The 21,229-nt window shown below is 40.2% G+C and overlaps 1 protein-coding gene across 1 annotated transcript; it reads right to left on the minus strand.

Moving 5' to 3' along the window:
- Nucleotides 1-3,258: 3,258 nt before the first annotated feature.
- SAMD7 (sterile alpha motif domain containing 7) lies at nt 3,259-20,879 on the minus strand. Its single transcript, XM_033121508.1, has 7 exons — nt 20,779-20,879; nt 19,122-19,246; nt 15,699-15,777; nt 13,336-13,967; nt 11,586-11,707; nt 7,577-7,687; nt 3,259-3,453 (listed from the first exon to the last, which is right to left on the minus strand). The coding sequence occupies exons 1-7, from the start codon at nt 20,877-20,879 to the stop codon at nt 3,259-3,261; spliced, it is 1,365 nt and encodes a 454-aa protein (XP_032977399.1).
- Nucleotides 20,880-21,229: the final 350 nt, after the last annotated feature.

Genomic DNA, 21,229 nt, shown 5'->3' on the forward strand with positions numbered 1-21,229 from the left:
GTTAATGGTATTGTATTGTGCACTTAAAAATTTGTTAAGAGGAAAGATTTCACATTAAAGTTCTTATGACAATAAAAAAACTTCAAAATCCTATTATCACATCTTAAAAAGGACAATGCTTCTTAAATAGCATTGAATATTTCCAATTGTGTTCAAATTTCCCCAACTGTTCCTTTTTTTTTTTTTTTACAGTGTATTCAATAGGCATCCAAATATTTGTATTGGGTGATTTGAATATTTTTAAAAAATTTTATTGTGGTAAAAATGCATGTGCATATCCATATATACAGATCATAAAATTTGTGATTTTAACCATTTTTAAGTGTACAGTTCAGTGGTGGCATTATTTACATTCACAACGTTGTGCAACTATTATCACCAGCCTGTTTCCACAACTTTTACAGCTGGGTGATTTGAATCTTTAGTATCTTTTAATCTGTCGGTTTTCCTTTTTCCTCACTCTGTTTTTCCTTGCAATTTATTTGTTAAAAAAAATCAGGTAATTTCTACTAGACGGTTTCCCACCGTTTGGAGTTTGCTATTTTCATAACTGTTCCATGGACTGCTACGAGGAGGCACATGATGTCTGGTTGTTTCCCTTTTTGTGATGTCAACAACCATTTATGATCACTGTTTACATCTTTTACTTTTTAGAGGTGCAAAATGGTGATATTTGAATTCTATTATTGCTTTTTAGTAGCTCTGATACTTCCATAGAGGAAACAGTTGCGTAGTGTTCCATCATATAGATGTTTATTCAATCTGTCTAAACAGACTGTTTTCGAAGTCAGAAGACCCTATTTAGCAAATACAGTTTTATTGTGATGATTTTTCAAATCTAAGAGAGGTTTTTTTGTTGTTGCTGTTGTTAATTCTCACAAAGGGTACAGAGTATGCTCAAGATGAAAGTAGAGTTTGTGAAAAAGTTAAAAATTACTTCTACATGATAACATGAGGAAAATTTTCACCCTCCAGAATCATTTCTGTTACTAAAGTGGGTCTTTTGTTAAAAGGTGCTCTAGAGTCATTCACCTGGAAAGGAAGCCGTCTTAGTATGGACAGGCAGTTTCAGTCTTTTTTTCCAAAGAAGAGTGCTGAGAGCTGGGGAGAGCTTCCTTTACATGTGTCCTCTGGTTCTTATTTTATGCAGCTAAAATTAAGCACCGTGCTTTTTTTGGTGATAGTACATGCCAGGATGGCATATCAGAACATTTCCCTTAAAGCGACATTGAGACACATCTGTTAAGTGAATTAGTTACCAACTCAATTGACCCATTTAGCAGGGATAGGAAATTAAAAAACCATTATATTGAACCATCTGATCCCTTTGCCACTAAAAATATTAATTAAGTTTTTCTTTTTTTCCCTCACCATAACATCTGTTAACTAACATTTGGTATCCCATGAAATTTCTGTATGCTGGGAATTATAGCAGCTGAAAGGACATGTGATGAAACTTCTTAAATTTTTATATTTGGAGGATCTCTCTCTCTCTCTCTCTCTCTCTCTCTCTCTCTCTCTCTCTCTCTCTCTCTTTCTCACCCCCCTCCCCAAAGAGAGTAAACTAGCAAGTAATGTGCGTATGTGATAGTATAATATAATTTTACGTTTGAAAAATCTCTGCTGTTTTCATATCAGAAATAAAAGAAAGAAAAGCTCAACTAAATGAGTATGGTTTGTGGAGGGAATGACTTCAAAAGCCACTCTCTGCAAATCAGAGAAAAATGCCCGCTCTCTGCAACAGGCCACTCTTTTCCCAATCAAAAAGTGAATGTGAATAGCATGCTATACATGTTTAGCAATGAAATTTATTTGCTTGTTTTAGTTATCTATTGCTGTGAAACAAATTATTCCAAACTTAGTGGTTGAAAGCAACACATATTTATTATCTCACAGTTTCTATGGGTCAGGAATTCAGGAGCAGCTCGGGGCATTGAGATGTCTCTGTCTCAAGGCTGCCATCACACTGTGGGCAGGAGCTGTACAGTCAAGGCTTGACTCAGGGAGGAGCCACCTTCAAATTCCCTCATGTAGCTGTTGGCAGCTTTCAGAAGAGCCATGTCCAAGTTCAGTCACGTGGGCCTCTCTGCCAGGCTGCCTAGAGATTGGCTTCTTCAAGGGCAAGGATTCCAAACAAAGTGAGAAAGAGCACCCCAGACTGAAACCATAGAAGTGACATCCATCACGTCTTTCATATTCTATTCATTAGAAACACATCTATAAGTCTAGCCCACCCAAAAGAGGAGATTACATCAGGGCATGAACTCTAGGAGGCAGAGATAATTTGGGACCACCTGAGAGACTGTTTACTACAGTTTCTTCATTTTATATGTAAATTTTAAACATAGAAAACACATTCCCATAGCTAGAAATTCAAAATGTGTAAGAGGCTGTGTAGTAAGTCTCCACACCCCTACCACCCAGTGCGCTCCTTGAATAAACTCATATCCGTTTCTTGTGGATCTTTCCAGAGGCTTTCTGTTAGATGTGAAGATGATGACAGAGGGGGACTCCACAGGGTACAAGCAGAAAGCCACTTTAATCTTCTCCCCTCCACTTTGCCAATTCAAACCTGCTTGGCAGCGATAACTCTACTCCACCCCTTGGGTGAAATCTGAGGTGGGGATTACGACTTTTCATGTCCCTCTCAGATAATGAGGAGTCCTCCAGTTATTTTTAGTCATAACATAGTTTCATGTCAGAAAGAAAATGCTGAATAATAGTCAGACTCCGCATTTTAAGGTTAAAGTGTCTGCCCTTCCCTAGCTTGGGCCTCCTTCAGCCTGGAGGCTGCAATTTAAAAAAAAGGTGGAGACCTTATCGTCAGCATCTCTATTTCTCTATTTTGTACTTCATTTTCTCTTGTGCCTCCTTCCTGTTCCACTGGGCTGCCTTTGTCTCTTTCTGGGTTGGGGGATGGGAAATGAGAGGAGAGATAAGGAGCTCTTTTTTCAGTATTCAGGCTCTTCTGGCTTCTTCAGAGATTTCCTCATGGAACCATCCAACCGAAGCTTCTTTGGTGTTTGCAAATTCTCTCCTTCCTTTAGTTTTTGCTTCCAAGGATATGCCTCCAGCCACTTTGTGCTGAGGTCTCTTCAGGAAGCCTCTCGGGCATGGCCTCCTCCAAGACAGCTCCAGGAAGGCTGGCTTTCTCTCCCTCTCAGCCTCCATCTGGTCCTGGGAAAACCTCACACACCTTTCAGAATATCCTAGACTCTTTGGAAAACTGACTAAGACTGTTTTTGCTCCTTGAGGGTTTTAATTTCTCATACTATCTCGCTCAATTCCTTTAGGAATTATTATATCCTGGGAATAGGGACTGTCCAATGTATCACCCCAGGAATTAAAATCCAGAAGAGGGGATGCATCTGCTGGCTGATCAAATGCTTGTTTTGTATGGGTAGGAAGTGAAAAACTTTTCTTGTAGAACATACTTTCCACCTGCTGAGATACCTTTGAAGACAAAATAAGCATAGTAATTAAATTTATGAATTTTTTCATTAATCCAGTGTATTCTGCTTAGCTACAGATGGCAGGGAGGCTGAGGTAATTTCAGGCACAGTCATCGATATAGGGACACATTACTAGGATGTGGGGGCTTTTTCTTTCTCTCAGAATCATACAGTGTTCACTGCTGTAAAACTAGATATCTAGGTCGTGGTAACTTTTCAATTCCCATACCTGGCTCTGCTGTGGTTCATCTGCACGCAGTGATTTCACTCAGCTCACTCCACCTCTCCCGTTTCCAGTGGTCCCACAAGAGGTCCCACAGACACGGCATTCCACCTTCACCAGTACCCAGCTAGCTGGTCCTTCTCCTGGCTAAGGCTGGAATTCTTTAGACAATCTCAGCACACAGCTGGCCTTCAGTCGGCTTAGTGTTGAGACATAAACAGGGCTGTTCTGGGACGTGGTGCCCCAATACTAACCAACCACTGGGCTCCTTCCTACACAGACCTGACCTGAATGAGACCCAGGAAATGTCTATGTTGTCCACATTGTCGGAGCTCAAACCCAGCATCCTCCATTCTAATAATATTCGAGTTCTCAAATTCTAGTCACGTTTTCTTCGCTGACCCTTTTCTTTGTATGCCCAGTTCAGGTCCACCTTCTGAAGAAAAGGTTTCCCTCTTCTTAACAGGGCTTCCTGTTAGGGGATGTTGCCCTTGAATCCCATTTTGGAGATTGAGACTTGGTGATCTTGTCCACAAAGATACCTTGTCTTATCTGATGAACTGCTGCCTGCTCACCTGCTAGGTCTACCACAAGTTACTCAGAATTTTCCAATTCGGCTGCTTCAACTGGACCCCTGGAAATTCCCAATCCCAAGGGCTCCACCACTGTTCTGCTTGGCTGACCATTTGGCATCAGCTGGACCTTTCCTTCTCAGCTTCTGTGGAGGCCCTGTCCTGTTATGCTGGCAGATGGGGCATGGCTCTAACAGCTCAGCTGGGCCTGTGGAGGCACTTACACATAGCAGATGGGAGCACTACAAGTGACTACAGCCTTGTGAAAATGACTGGGGGCAGGGGGTAATGCTAACAGTAAGTGAGGAGATTAAGAATGATTTGGAGTTGGTCACATTATAAGGTCACAAACAAACAAACAAAAAAGGCAAAGGAATAAATCAGAGCCAAAGAAAAAACTATGCAGTGTCATTGTAAGTATGCCAGGAGATACATAGTACCCTCACTAAAGAAAAATAAGTCATTTAAAAGTGAATGCCATATTGTACCAATGTTAATTTCTTAGTTTTGACAAATGTGCCACGTTAGGTAAGATGTTAACATTAAGGAAACCTGGGTGAACTCTCTGTACTATGTTTGCAACTTTTCTGTATCTAAAATTATTCCAAAAAAAAAGACACTGAAAAAAAGAATACCAATGGAAATATTAAATTACTAACATTAGATATAAAGAACTTCTTTACCCTAAAAAATTTAGGCAGATAAAAATGGTTTTTGAATGACATTTTGAACTCTCAGCTCCTGACATAAACATGTATTGTAAAAAGGTGCATTCCTGTATGAATTCTGGGAAGAATTAGTTGACGCTTCCTGGTTTCACTTTTAGGAAACTCATTCTTTCAATAAGTGATTTTTGACCTATTACGGGTCTTGCATATTCTAAGGATACATCAGTCAACAAAACAGATAAAGATCTCTGCTGTCATGGAGCTTACATTCTATTGGTAGCAGGGGGAAATCAACAATAAACATGAATATAAAAATAAATAAATTATATACTATGATTGAAGGTGATAGGTGCTATGAGAAAAAGAAAGAAGAGCAGAAAAAACTGGTAGTAGTGGAATGCGTGGGAGCTGGGCCGTGTGCAATTTTAAACAGGGTGCTCAGAGCAAACCTCACGGGGAAGGTAGAGTAGAGCAAAGGGGAAGGAGATGAGGGAGCACAGCATAAGGATATCCCCACGCAGAGGGACCGGCCCTACGGAGGAGAAGGCCTAGATGCCCAGTCTGCAGCACAAGGGAGTGGGCAGAAGCAGTAACTGAGGGGGAGAGAAGAAGATGAGGTGAGGAAGGTAAGAGTGGTGGTGGGTGGGGAGGAGTGCACATAACGTAAGACTTTGGCTTTTGAGCTACAAGAAATGGGGAGCTATTGCAGACTTTTGCGCAGAAGAGTGACATGATCTGTCTTATGTACAGTCATGCACCGCACAACGGGACGTTGTAGTGAACAACCCACCAATACACCTACCAGTACAGTGGTAGCCCCATTATAATGAGATTAAAATGGAGCTGAAAAATTCCTATCGCCTAGTGACTGTCACCTAGTAGCTGTCATAATGTCGTAGCAACAACGCATCACTCACACGTCTGTGGTGATGCTGGTGTAAACAAACCTGCTGCTCTGCCTGTCCTATAAAATTAGCACATATAATGTGTGCAGTACATGGTACTTGATAGTGATAATAAATGACTATGCCACTGGTTTATCTATTTACTATACTATATTTTTTATCGTCATTTTACAGTGTACTTTTCCTACTTATAAAAAAACCCAAAGTTAGCTGTAAAATAGTGTCCCAGGTTATACCGGTCGCAGCCTCATACATCTCGCGTTCACCAAGTCCCCTGATTGCACCATTTTCTCTTGCGCTTGATTTAATCTGCTGGTAGTTTGTACAGTAACATGCTGTACAGCATGCTGGGAGCAATAGGCCATACCATAAAGCCCAGGTGTGTAGTGGGCTGTACCATCTAGATTCGTGTCCGTGCACTCACTCTATCATGTTTGCACAACAACGAAATTGCCTGATGACACATTTCTCAGAATGTATTCCTGTCTTTACGCTGCACATGACAGGGTCATTCTTCAGTGTTTTGTGAATCAGCTCTGGGTGGGCAAGGGCGGAGCAGGGAGAACCGCTAGAAGGCTAAGGAAGGAATCCAATGAGAGAGGCTGGCACCTCACACCAGAATGAAGCCAGGGAGGAGGTGAGAAGGGGTGTGCTGGAGCTGGCCTGTTTCAGCTTGAAAGCCAATTGGTACATTTTTAGGAAGTTTGCAAGCCAGTTGTTAAACATGCCATTATTAAAAGTTAAATTATACAAACTTACAATTAAATGCACTGTACTGAAAGTCATGCGGAGCACTTGTCTTTCAGGATGGTGTTACGTAATGTGTCTTCGTAATGTTTTGTAACTTAGATATTTTAGTTGTTAGCTAGGTTTTGAACGATTGTCTACAAGTAAATTGTGCTTGAGGATGGATAATACACTCGTTTGGATCATTAAAGTGTGTAAAGAAAGGCTAGTCATTCGTTTATTTAAGAAACATTTTTTGAGATACCTAATTACCTCACTTTTCTAGGTACCGAAGTTTCAAAGATGAACAGGCTTATCACTAAAAAGGCAACCCTCATCTGTGAACAGGGTAGTTTCGTTAGGAGTGTAAAACTCTTCCCGTGTCCCCAGCCAAAATACCAACCCCGTCTGCTGCTTTCACACTCCCTCGCAGGGTGGCCTTTAGACATTGATTAATGTTTTTGATCCTAATTTAAAACTCAGATGACAAAAAAAATACATTATGTTGAAAACTAAACTAATAAATACTCAAAACTCACCACTGCCTAATTGTCTTTACCTAATTATTTTGCTATTATCATTTATCATTATCTCCGCTGCTGAGGTTGTTTGTGTCTATTCTATCCATGTGGTAAAAAATACTCTGAAATGGGGTGCTGCCACGAATATCTTCCCAACTCTGTATCCAGTGACATTACATCCACAGCCACGGTGGGAATACTTACCCTACAGACATGGACAAATGCTACACATCGGGGTTCATTTTGTCTTTACAGAGAGCCGGTTGTTAAACATTGACCAGCACACCACTGCTTTGTGCTTTCCCAACTCTACCTAGGAATGTGTGTTACGACCCCAATCCAATGTTTTCAGGTTCCCTTACTTTTGTCATGTCCCCACCCACAGAGGGGAAAGAGGTTAGTAAAGAACTTAGATAGGTATTATGAATATTACAGTAGGATAAAAGTATAACGTATTTCTCTTAAGCTTCATCCATCAATACCTATTGAGTTATGAGAAATCGCCGTACCTGGGATTGGATCTTCAGTGCCGGCCCTAGCTTTAATCCCATAGTGCTTCGAAGATGCTCCTCTGTGAGTAATGGCAGCGTTTCCCCATCAATTGCATGATCTTTAAATACCTTTTTAAACACAAAAGGTGTTAACTTGCTCTACATGTCTTTCTTTAGAAAATTCTTGTTTTCTATGCATATTGGTTAGTTGTTTTGGAGGAAACATTAAGACTGCTTGAGGATGACACGAAATTTTATAAAATTTCTTATTTTCAGTTACTCCCCCTTCTGTGCTCCAGTAGCACATTGTTTGTGCTCTTTAATTAGCTTGGAAGTGCATTGCGATTTTCTTTTTATACAACTCAATTCCACCATGGAATAATTAATATTTGAGGGCAGACTCGTGTCTTATTTACTAATGTACCCGTAATGCAGTAGCTGGCACATAGCAGAAGGTGTGCCATCCACATTGCTGGACAAATCACTGAATGAACAAAGAGTCTCAGTAAAGGAATGTGGGTAAAAATCGGGACAGACAAATGCCATCTCTCACATTTACAGGTGCACTGCCCTCTGTCCACTGCCTTAGCTACATGGTGGAGGGAGGAGAGGAGATGCAGATGGGAGCTGTCATGGACCTTCCCAGCACGGCCCATTCTGACTGTCGTAGTGGATGTGACCGTGCCTTCCTTTCTTTCAGAAACTAGGAAGGCTGCTGATAGACCAAAGTTCCAGGCTGATAAGAGATGGATAGAAAACACTGGGCTACTCCTTCCTGAAAGATGCCCTTCCCTTGCCTTCCTGAGGCTTCTCCCTCTGGGGTACTCTCTGCCCTCTTCTTTACAGTCACCTTTGTGGCTACTGTTTTTCTGTCCATCCTTATGTATTAGAGTCCCTTAGGTTTCTGACCCAGGTCCTCTTTGTTCTTCCTCATTGGTCTCAGTCTCTGTTGGCTTCAGTGTCTCTCTGTGTTGCAGGTTCCCTAATGTATGTATGTCTTTAACTTAGAAGTTGAATCATGCCAATTGTGTCTCTTAGATAGTGTTCTTATCTGCCGGCCACACTGTTCTTACCCTGGATCAGATACGATTATTGCTTGTCAGAGGAGGCTTCCACACTAGTCTTGCCACATACAACCTTTTTTCATAAAAGCAACCTGAGTGACCTTTCTGAAATAAAAAGCTAATCATACTACTAAAACCTCAGCTGCCTCCAGGATAAAGTTCTAATCCTTCACTGAGTCTCCAAGGCTTCCTGTGACCTGGCCCCTTCTCCCACTCCAGCCTCCGGTCTGGTCATTCTCACCTCTCCCACCTTGGCCCTGGTCCTCTCTGTGCCAGTAGGAACCACTCTCAACATCCCAGCTATGTTAAATTTTTTCTGTCTCCTGGCCCTCACCTGGAAATTCCTCCTTCGCCTCTCTCCTGCCTCACTTCCTCCCTCAGCTGGCAAATTCACCGTCAGATCTCCCTTTTTGAGCACCAAAGAAAGAGAATCCACAGGGATAAATTTTCACATAGAAGTAGGTTGGCAGCCAGGGCCTGACATTCCTGAGGGCCAAACGCTCAGCCATGGTGGATGAACCCTGGGCTTGAGGCAAGGATGCAACACACGCCACTGTCTCTCAGAAGATGTCCCACGGCCTCCTTCTCAGGAGAGCAGGTGAGGCCAAAAGCACCATATGAATGTACACATATTTTTAGTAATTTCAGTTATGTTTAGAGGGAGAATATTGTATCTGCTCAGTTCTTTGAACTAGACACTAACTTAGAGCAAACAAAATGTGTTGCACGGTCTCCCGGAGGTCCCTAACAGTTGAGCCACAAACCCTCTCTGTGCGTCTAACTAAAAGAATTCATTTTGCATAGGGGCTTTGGGTTTTAGTTGTGGTGGTTTTTTCTGAATTTCTTCTTCTACCTACAGGAGGCAGGTGATGGGAGGTTGCAGAGGAGGCACCTAAGGCAGAGGTGAGGAAGAAGAAGGTAGGGGACCGTGGGTGTAACCCCAACTAGTCCCAAGGGCTGTGAGTGAAAGCCGAAGGGACATTTAAGACAAGGGTTCTTGTGAGGGCTGTGCACAAGCAAGGCTGCGTCAGAGTGTGTTCCACCCAGGCTGCACCGAGTCGGATCCAGGGTTTTCTCCTGTTGTGTACAGAACGCCGTCACGGAGCATGGTGGGGGCCGTGCCAGGCAGAACAGCTGCCTTCTTGCAGCTGATCTTGCCAGAAGTCACTGGGAGGGAATAGGCTTTAACAAGGAAACAAGAGCAGGACCTGACCCTAAACACATTTATGAAATACCTCGAAATAATTATTTCTGCTTCTTGGAATGGGGAACGGAGCACTGACATCCTGTTGCTGAGAGATAATGAGTCAGCGAAGTGGGTATTTGTGTTTATGTCACTCCTATGGGCCTGCCAGAGGACATTTGGGATGATAAAGGATGAAGTGCATGTAACATTACTTATTACAAGAGTAGCTATTATAAACTGCACTTTTATGACTGGATCCCTAACTGATTAAGAATAATGAGAGTTCAAATGGGTTCAATCCATCAGAAGTTAGCAATCACACGTCCGTTATACACGAGGTTGCTTGTTGCTGGCCGTTATCAGAATTGGGTAACTTTACTGTACCAGTGGTTGATGTGGCACTTGATAAGTGACACTGATAAATTTAAAAGTCGACTGACCCATAGTTAACGACTAATAAAAAAAAAAATAAGGTTATACTCATTAAATAGGAGAGAATAGGACAAAACATTTTATCAGGCATGCAAAAAGACAAAGTGGGTGATTTGAAGACTACAACTTGCCTCATTAGTAGCTTGAGGTTCTACTCTCTCTAGGAGCCTGACATAGTGATGAAACTAGCATTTACTGAGTACTTACAAAGTGCCAGACACTCTTGATTGCATACAACAATCCTTTGAGAATGTATCATACTATCCCATTTTACAGATGAAAAAACTGAGGTACAACGAAGAGAGGCAACTTATCTTATGTTACGTGTTCAGAAAGTAGAAAAGCCAGAATTCGAACTTGTACTTTCTGGTTTCATAAGCCATACTCTTAATTACGACTCTGTATCACTTTCCCTTAAGTTTCATAAACAGAACAACAACAACAAAGAGAAACAAAAAGAATCAACAGCACTACATGAAGGAAAATATGATTTCCAAACTAAGATCCAAAATAATCTCTAACATCAGTTAATTATGATGTTACATCAGAACGTCCTTTTCTTGCTTTCTTTTCCTTTAACATATAAATCAAAGACAACAATACCAGATTCAGTAGGCACATTGTTGCTTGGAATTGTGTTATAATATTAAATCACTTGAAAAAATAAACTACATGCATGAAAATGTTAGCATTGACATAAACTTCAAAAACTTGCCAGCTTATGATTTTTGTCACCAACTTTCCCACACGAGTGAAATTAGTCTTCATTCCAACTGTCCTGACATCACTGTATTTTTTTTAGAAATAGTATTTATCTATCAGATTGAATTATATGTATGTATGCATTTTTGTATATTGCCCCAGCAGAAATACAGAATTTAAAAGTAGTTAATTCCCAGATTTTCAGATCTATTGCATTCTTGCTTTTTTTTAGAATGAAGTCCATATTTCCGTTACCTATTATGAGCAGCCTGAAACGTCTGGTGCAGAAGTATATGCCCCCAACATGTTTGTTATATGGACAAGTAGGGAATGCAGTAGACATTTCTCATTCCTTTTGGATCTTCGGGCTCTGAATCTCCTAATTTGGGGAGAATTCCCATCTCCGGAGTCTTGATGGAACAGATACTAAAGCCAGACACTGGCATTTCCAGCTGGGCTGTGGGCACATGACTCAAGCTCCACCAAATAGGAGCTTCTGTTCCAGGGCAGCCAAGGACATAAAAAAGGGGCGATTACTAGGAATCCTCTCTGGGAACCAAGTGCAAGTTTGACGGCACTTATTATGAAGGAAATATATGTCAAAGTGTCTTACTTTTATGAGAATACTTAAATATTAGGTCACCTGAGCATAGTCGGAACAACCCGGAAGACCACTGACAAAGTTGTGCACGTCACTCACGCTCCATTTCTGAATATCTTCGTCCAAAGACAGATTTCCCCCAGTGGTAACCAGTGTGTGTGTTCCTTTAAAATGGAAAGGAAATTATTTTGTGGTGTAAAATTTCCAGGGCAAAGGGGGATGCTAAGAGCACAGTTTTAGGTATAATTACATTAATTTCTTCATATTCTATTAGTAGAGAGTGGTCCATTTATATATAGATCTATAGGTAAATCCCTTCAAGGATATTAAGAGTTACTGAAAAAATGTTTTCTAAAAATCTTAGCTGCCTCCTTTCTTTTCTTCCTCTAAAGGATCTTTAATGACTACATTATCTTAAATAAACAAAGAAGTTCCCGAACTGCTCCAGCTTCTCTTAGATTCCAATAGAAAGGTGGTGTGGATTGCATTCTCCAGATTAACTCCACCAGGTTCCGTGATGTTACGTGATTTACCATGCCCTTTAGGTGATGCAAGAGTGTAGCTGCACCTTCATCAAAATGGCAAACTAACACTTTGTAAGGGAAGCAGTTGGTCTGGGGCCTAGATTACGCCCCTTCCCAAATAATACCCTAGAAGGGGATCATGGTTTTGTTGAACTTAGGAAGAACTTGCAACAACGGAGAGTTCTTGGACTTCTAGGATGTGTTTGGGATGTGTTTTAAAATATTTTTATCTAAAGAAGTCCTAGAAAACTATTCAGTGTTTTTTTGGGGCAGGGTAGTAAGTTAATATTTTAGGTTAGAAGGTATCTTTAAGAGTAGCGGGCACTGAAAGTTAATGCTTCTGTTTAATTGTCTTTATTTTTCTACACTTAAATGCAGAGGAGATAGAATTCATACTGTTAAGCCAGAAGCGCCTCTATTCTGTGTTGAAGAAATTAACAGCAAATTAAATTAAAATTTTAATTAAAAATTCTGGTAGGTTTCTCCATCCTTCCTCATACTTGCCTTTCTAGACTTTGCTAAAAATTCTCTATATAATAATAGAGATGAATTTCACTGATGTGGCTTCTTGGAACTAATGTAATAAAATGACTTCAAGAGATACTGTATTTTTGCCGTGTATAATGCGCACTTTTGTGCCCAAATTTGTGAGGGAGAAAATGAGGGTGTGCATTATACATGGGTAGTACTAACTCTGTATCTATATAAATGTTTTTAATTCTTTTATTTATGCTTATGAGTTAAAAGTGTAACTCTAGAAATCAATAACGATATCCGTATGAAAAATAATACCCTAGAAGGGGATCATGGTTTTGTTGAACTTAGGAAGAACTTGCAACAACGGAGATGTGTTCTAGGATGTGTAAATATGGTAAATTTGTTACCGGTATGTAAAATTTCTTGTACCTTGTATCTGTCCTCGTGTTTTGTAATTACTTGTGACATAAAATTTCTCATACCATAATATGTTAAAAACTAAATGCTAAAATTCCTTTATAATACAAAAAACAAGACCTAAATGTAAACAAATAAAAATTTGATTTAAAACAAAAGTTTTTTTCCCCTGAAAGTTTGGGCCAACAACGTGGGTACTCATTACACATGGGAGCACATTATACATGGCAAAATACAGTAATTCAAAATAGGATTAAGAGAAGGAAGGATAAAAAGAAGCATGATGGTTATAGTTCACTATGTAATTACTGAAAGACTTGATGACCTGTGGTTTCTAAGAATCTGCCGCTGGCCATTCACTCTTGGATACTCACCGGGCAGAGATGGTTGAGGAACTGGAGGGTAAACTGCGTTCTTTTCACCACAGGCTGCAAAAGCCTGCTCTGAAGCCATCTCTTTCCCACTGTCCCAGGCCTTTGCTTCCAGGGGAGAACCATGAACTCCTCCCCAGGGCTTTTGGTGAGTAAGCTCCAGCTCTCCACAGGTGTTGGCAAGAGCTGTAGTTGGCTTTTCATTGGTTTCGCTTGACATCTGATTGTTGAGAGCTTCTGTTTCTGGGTCTTTTGCATACTCATCCTCTTCAGAGGCAATCGCCTGAGTCTGACCTAGGGTTTTTTCTTCTGCTTGACTTTGGGGACTCTCAGTATCACTGTCTAGAACTTTCTGATTCCCTGCACCTCTCCTGAGACGACGACATTTCTGACCCCAGCTCTCTAGAAAGCGCGGACTAGTTGCCACCAGCATGGGGTTGCGCTGAATGTTTCTCAGGGAGCGTTGCTGCAAATGCAGGTCACCGGCAGGGAGCACAGTCCTGCGCTGGCAGTGGGCTGGGCCAGATGAGATACTGGAGCCATAGAGGAATGGTATCCCCAGGCCTGCCAGTCCCTTGGGATTCACTTTTTCTATTCTCCTTTGCTGGTAAATGGCATGCATTTCCATTTCCATCCTAAAAACAGAAGTGTACATTTTATACAACCCAAACAAACCATTAGAAATGTAATTTTAATGGCTCTCTGCTTTCCCTAAGATAGCACCTCTGTTTTACATGAGTTTCAGACTACTTCTCTGAAGTCTGTTGGGTGGAAACATGAATCCCCCACAAAGCCACTGGGAAGGAGAGCTTGGGGTAAGATCTGAGGGTGAAGGGTATGGCAGACTCTCACTGAGGGAGTCCAAGGCTAGACTTTAGAGCCTTACCTCTGGCAGATTTAATAGTTTCACCTGTTAAAATTATATACATTTTTATTATAAATTAATAATGCAGCACAAGCTGGTTTCTTGCCAGAGATTAATCCTCAAAGAAATTAAAGTTTTGGGAAGAGGGTTTTAAACCTTGCAGTACAGTTTTAGTGGGACTCAAGAAATGTAGTAAGTCAGTGCCAGTCTCAACTGTTACAAATTAATGCAAGTGGCAGGGGTGGGGGAGGAAGGACAGGGAGGATTTGTTTTTGCTTACTTTTCTTTGCTTGTTGTTCAGCACCTGGAGGCTTAGGGTTTAGTAATGAGGAAACTGCCTCGGATTCTTTCTCTTCCCCCTCCAGGCATACCCTACTCATTACTGCTATCTTTTCTTTCTCCTGGTTGCTACAGCTGAAGGCTCCTGTTGGCTTGACATGGACTCTGATGGTATTGTCTGAAGTGGGGCTGGCAAGCTTGGCTGCCGTGTTTGGGCAAAATTGAAATCATTTAGGACAGAAATGCGACTTTGAATTTCAGGGGAATCACAGTTAGGCATTTTAATTATGAGACGTTGACAAACTATTATGCCCTATGAATTTAGCTTCACTATGTAATTTCTAATCTTGTTTTTAATCCTTAACCAACCTGTGTACATGTTTGTACATGTTTCTTTTTGCAATATTCCTGAAGTACTTTTGTACGTAATCAGAGTATATACATATATATGTATATTCAGAGTGTATATGAAGTCGAACAATTATGTTCACAAACTCATCCTAGAAAAAGTGCAACATACCTCACTGCTGAATATCACTAGAGTCACCTTCAAGGTATTCTCTTTGGGAAGCTATGCACTGATACCAGTGCCTAGTCCACCCTTCAATGCAATTTTGGAACTCTTTTTCTGGAATAGCCATCAGAACTATCATCTTATTACTCTTGATGTCCTGAATGTCATCAAAATGCCTTACTTTCAATATTTCCTTTATCTTCAGGTAAAGAAAGAAGTCACTGGGGTCTAGATCAGGTGAGTAGGGAGGGTGTTCCAATACAGTTTTTTGTTTACTGGCTAAAAACTCCCTCACAGACAGTGCTGTGTGAGCTGGTGCGTTGTCATGATGAAAGAGCTATGAATTGTTGGCAAAAAGTTTAGGTCATCTAACTTTTTCACGCAGCTTTTACAGCACTTCCAAATAATAAACTTGGTTAACTGTTTGTCCAGTTGGTACAAATTCATAATGAATAAGCCCTCTGATATCAAAAAAGGTTAGCAACATCATTGCAACAAGTGCGCAAACTTAATTGTCAGAACTCGTACTCGTATATATGCACAAATATAACAACATACACAAATACAACAATACACAAATATAATAAATAAACTGATGAATCTATAAAAATACATATATATCTATATCTATTTACCTCTATCTAAAACTAATGAATAAACAAACAAGTGAATGAATAGAAAACAAATAAAACATCACTGTTACGTTACCTGGCAGTATGCTGCCTTTGAATCATTTCATTTCTCCTGGCCATTGCTTTTATGGATTCAGGCGGTAAGATGCCCCAACCTTAAAAAGGAAAACCACCATTATACCCACAAACAAATTAACAACACCCATTTAAAAATAACACCACAAAATACAATGATTTAAAACAGTATCTGCAAAACCACCGGTTGAGGCCCACGTTGGGAACAGTATCAAATCTTTGCTGCTCAGCATCTTGAGTCACTTTGGTGATGGCATGATAACACGAGGTAACTTTTTTCTTTAAGTGTGGGTCTCATGACAGGTGACATTTCCTGACATATTTCAAAAGGAACAAGATGAACTGTGGGTCTCTTGGTCTCTTTCTTTTGAAGAAAAATTGATAGCTTTTGTTGTTGTTGTTGTTGTTACAAGAGGAATAAGTTGACCTTTAAGAAAGAAACGTAACTAAGTGTTTCCGGATGCACTGAAATCCCTGGGAATAAATGCATGATTTGCGGTGAAAATATGAAGTTCTCTATAGGGACACTTTGGTGTGTCTGAGGTAAATATTTTTCTGTGATTTCCATGGAGGGGGCAGCAATTATATTCTTTGTCCATTTCCACCCTCTAAAATGTCTTGAAATAATGGTAGCCTCACCAGAATTCAAGGTTGGCTGGCAACTTCATGCTATATTCATTTTTTATTTTTCTGCACTCCTAATGCACTTAGAGTCTATATTAGCACTTCTCAAACAACCTACAGTGAAGGAGCATTTTTTTCTTCTAAACTTTCCAACCCATCATGGACCAACACTTTTAAAAAATACAATAAAATTTAAATGAAAACAAAGACATATACAAGCACAATTTAAAAAATATTAGATTAATGGACCTAAAATTACCCTGGCAAATTACCATAAAGGTTTCTAAGCCCTTACTCTATGCATTTATTGGTGCAAACACTTCACAGACAGCACAGGTCCGCAGAGCACCCTCTAACCATAACAGACACAAAAATTGTACTTATTATACTTAGTTTTGTCTAACGATAGTTTTATAATTGTAAATCTGTGCTTCCCAACAAGAGAATAAGTATCATGAAGTCTACAACTCTTTCTTATACCTGCTCTGTACTAAGCTAGTAGAGCTCATTAAACTATTAATAATAACCTATCTTGAAATAAGCTATATTATGTCTTTTTTTAATGAGATTCCTTGTCATTTGTAAAATTCAGAGATTAGATAAGGTAACATCTAAAAATCCTTCTAACTCTAAAGCTCTCTATATTTTTCAAGTTCAGTAGCTTCAAGATATTCTCCTTTAGACAGTGGACATGCATGAAAGTGCCAACTCATGGTGCACTCCCCAAGGATGCAGAGAAAGTCCATGTGAGAAGTCCAGTGCAGAGAGCACAATTCCAATCACCTGCTTTTTAGAACACTCTGAAATCTAGATTCATCAAACCTATTCCAAGTTTCCTTCTCTTTGCCAAATAAGTGACCTGAAACTTAGTGCTAGTTAAGCTGAAATATGTCACTCCCCACCTCACATCCCAATTTTTGCAATAGATCCCTGTCTTAGTTTCTATTTTGCTAACTTACTTGGAGTTCAGTTTCTATAGGACCGAGGCCCTACGTGGCCCTTACTTACTCTCCTACACATCAGTCTTGAGGTGGGAGACCTGATCTCTGTTCCTGGGACAGGTGATCAATCTGTGTGTTTATATCCAAATATTGGTAGTTTCTGGATTCTTCATCACTAAGAAGGATACTCTGGGTCTCTGCTCTATTTATCTATTACTTGTAGTCATGGCTATAGATTTACTGGGTTCTTGCTGCCAGATGGGGCTTCCATCCAGGATCAGCTGTGGCACCTGTTTTATTTGGTCCTTGGGCTACTCCAGTGGGGGTGTCTAGTTTCATATCTGGCCCTTGCTCAGATGCCCAATCTTATTGCAATAGATCCACACACTGTGGTAGCTCAAATGCAGGCAAGCTGGTATCTTCACTGACCCTGGCACCAATCATATTTCTTTTTGAGTCAGGCTTTTCACTCACATTGTTCCTATCTATTAAGAGTTGTTGGAGTTCAGAATCAGGGACAAACAGAAACCCATGACTATAGTTTTGGGGATATAAGATACATCAGTTTGACCTTTTATATCATGGATAAATTTTTACTTCCTAGTCTCTCTTGAGCCCCACCAGCCATGTTTTCACTGTTACCACTCTACTGAAATAGCTCTTATCAAGATCACCAATGACTTCCACATAGCTAAATCTAATCACATATTTGTAGTCCTCCTCTACTTGATCTATGAGTAGCATACTTGCTTGACCCAGTTGCTCAATCTCTTTTTAAAATGCTTTCTTCCCTTGCCTCCCAGGCTTCCATACTCGTTTGGGTTCTCTTCCACCTTGCTGGTTGCTCCTTCTAATTCTGCCTTGCTTGCTCCTCCTCATCTTCTCGACCTTATTGGTATGTCCCAGAGATCATCCTTTTAACTTCTATCCACACTTACTGTATAGATGATCTCATCTAGTCTCATGCATGCTGGTAACTCCCAAAATCATATCTCTAGGTTGCATCTCGAAGTCTTCCCTGGACTTCAGATGCCTTCCTGACATCTCCCATCGATTTTCTATTCGGTATCTCAATCGCAATATGAGCAAAACTAAGCCTATGATATCTCTCCTACCCCAAGAACTCTGTTCCTCTCACAATATTCCTCAACTCAGTAAATAGCAACTCCACCTTTCTGATTGCTCAGATCAAAATTTTGATGTCATCCTTAATACTCTCCTTCTCCAACATCTCATATCTCAATTATAAGAAAATCCTGTTGTTCCTACCTTTAAAATAATTACAGACTGCACCCACATCTGACTATTCCTACTTTCACTACTCAGGGCCCGTCCATCACAATCTTTTGACTATTCTATTAGCCCATTAGCGCCCAGCAGTTTATCCCCAGAACTTTGATCTTATCAAGTTTGTCAGAATGATCCTGGTAAAATGTAAGTCAGATCATGTCACTTCTTTGTTCAAAGTCCTCAAAAGTTTCCTCCTCTTACTCAAAATAAAAGGCAAATCCTCACTATGACCTATCAGGCCACATATAAATTGCTCCCAGACCATTTAATTCTCAGACTTCATCTCCCCATGACTGTGTCAGTTTCTTACATGTAAGCTAAAACAGGCAATAATATTGCAGATTTTCATGTTATTCATCAGTAAATTAATGGTTAGAGAAGTTAAGCAACTTGCACAGGGTCACACAGTGGTGGAACCATGATTTAAACCTAGGTAGCAACTGCAGAAATTACAGGCATAGCTGCTATACAGTCTGCCTCCAAAATGTAGCAGTGAATTTGACGGCAAACTCCACACAGCCATCCAGTTCACAGGGGCTCCACAGACGAGAGCTGTCTGTTGCTCATACCTGAGTAGACGCGATTGGACAGCATGTTCGGCATATTTGCATTTGGTAGAACAGAGGATCCAAATTGGGAAGGAACACAAAACTGTCTTGGGTCAGTTGGAGCTACAGTGGAAGGCAATAAATCTCTAGGGGAAAAAGATATAAAATAGATAAAATGAGGATGGAATTGTACAAAATTTCCACTGCATAGGCAGTGAGAATTTTTTTTATTACTGCACAGGATTCTATCATCTCTTCCCAAAATGAAGTACAAAATCCTGCAATCTCTTAAAACTGGTTTAAGTAGAAATATGGGAAGAAAGATTAGGAGGAAGGATTCTACTAAGGATGGATTGACCCAGCTGACAACACAATAGAGAAAGCAGGAAAGGAAAGTTTCAGGGATATCTAGAAAAAAAGATCTAATCAAATCACATACTACTCTCTGATTTTCTGTGACCAACATACTGTTCTGACCACAACATTCTTTTCTCATTTAATGGAGATATTTGGCTTGGGGTTTGCCATCTAGAATCAATGTTTGACTACTTGGGTAGATTATTTATTTTGCCAAGCTTGGTCTGTAGAAGTCCAAATTTATTGTTCACACTCCATGAACAAGGATAAATAATGGATTTTACTTTCTCCTCAAAATGTTACACTATTCTAAAGAAGATAAGATAGGGAACTGTCAGAGGGTGCAAGCTAAATACTGATAATGCCTCTTTTATTGAAAAGAAAGAATTGTTCTATCACAGAAAATCCAGGATACCAATTGTTATGAACTGAACTGTATTCCCCTGCAGCCCCCCCAAATCCATATGTTGAAGTCCTAACCCACAATGTGACTATATTTAGAGATAAGGTCTTTAAGGGGTATTAATGTTAAATCAGGACCTAAGGGTGGAGCCCTAATCCAACAGCACTGGTGTCCTTATAAGAAGAGGAAGAGACACCAGACATGTGCATGCACAGAGCAAAAGGCCATGTGAGGACATACCGTGTTTCCCCGAAAATAAGACCTAGCCAGACAATCAGCTCTAATGTGTCTTTTGGAGCAAAAATTAATATAAGACCCGGTCTTATTTTAATATAATATAAGATGGGGTATGATATGATATGATATGATATGACACTGGGTATAATATGATACAATACAACATCAGGTAATATATTATACCTGATATTTTTGCTTCAAAACACACATTAGAGCCGGTGGTTCAGCTAGGTCTTATTTTCGGGGAAACTCGGTAGCAAGAAAGCAGTTGCCTGCAAGCCTAGGAGGGAGGTCTCAGCACAAATAAACCCTGATGACACCTTGATCTAGGACTTTCAGCCTCCAGAACTGTGAGAAATAAATTGTAGTTTAAGCCAGACAGTCTGTGGTATTTTCTCATGGCAGCCCTTCCAGACTATACCAATATTCGCACAATGCCTGTCACATAGTAAGTGCTCGTCTGCTATTTGCTGAATGAGCATGTCAAGCAGGCCTCAAAGGGGAAGAATGATGGGAAGTGTGTTGAAGGTACACTCAGCAGAGCATTTTGACATGAATTACTGTACCACGGTTCACGGAACAACAGTAGGCAATAAAATAACACTGGGGTCAACATCATTCAAAAATTTAACAATTATCCATGTTCTCCTTTGACCAGAAAATTATGTTAGTGAGAAATACCTATCCACGGTTGGGGGTTCAAATGGTGAGGGAACCAGTGGGATTCTTTGCTGCCCTGATGCTGTCAGTAAAGGGTTCACGGCCATTGTTGGATTGATCATCAATACCTCTCGCCACTGATGGAGCTCTAAAAAAACCCAGATAGATATGTTAACAAACAACTCTACTTTTTGAGAACTATTTGAATTCTTCTTAAACACAATGAATACTTTTTGTATTTTCCCAACACTTGGGAAGACTAGCTATACCAAGCTTTCAGTTACACAAAAAATCTCTCCCTGGTAAGACCCAGATACAATTGTAGAACACAGTGCTTTATTTATGGCCCCTTGAAATTTGTTGCAGAGTCCACAGTATGTAGTATAACATACTACAAGCAATAATAAGATTAAACCAGCCTTGCAAGATTCTAGAAATACTAACTTCCTTTCTTACAACATATTTTGATTTT

Source organism: Rhinolophus ferrumequinum, chromosome 2, assembly GCF_004115265.2.
Source record: "Rhinolophus ferrumequinum isolate MPI-CBG mRhiFer1 chromosome 2, mRhiFer1_v1.p, whole genome shotgun sequence".
Taxonomy (NCBI): Eukaryota; Metazoa; Chordata; class Mammalia; order Chiroptera; family Rhinolophidae; genus Rhinolophus; species Rhinolophus ferrumequinum.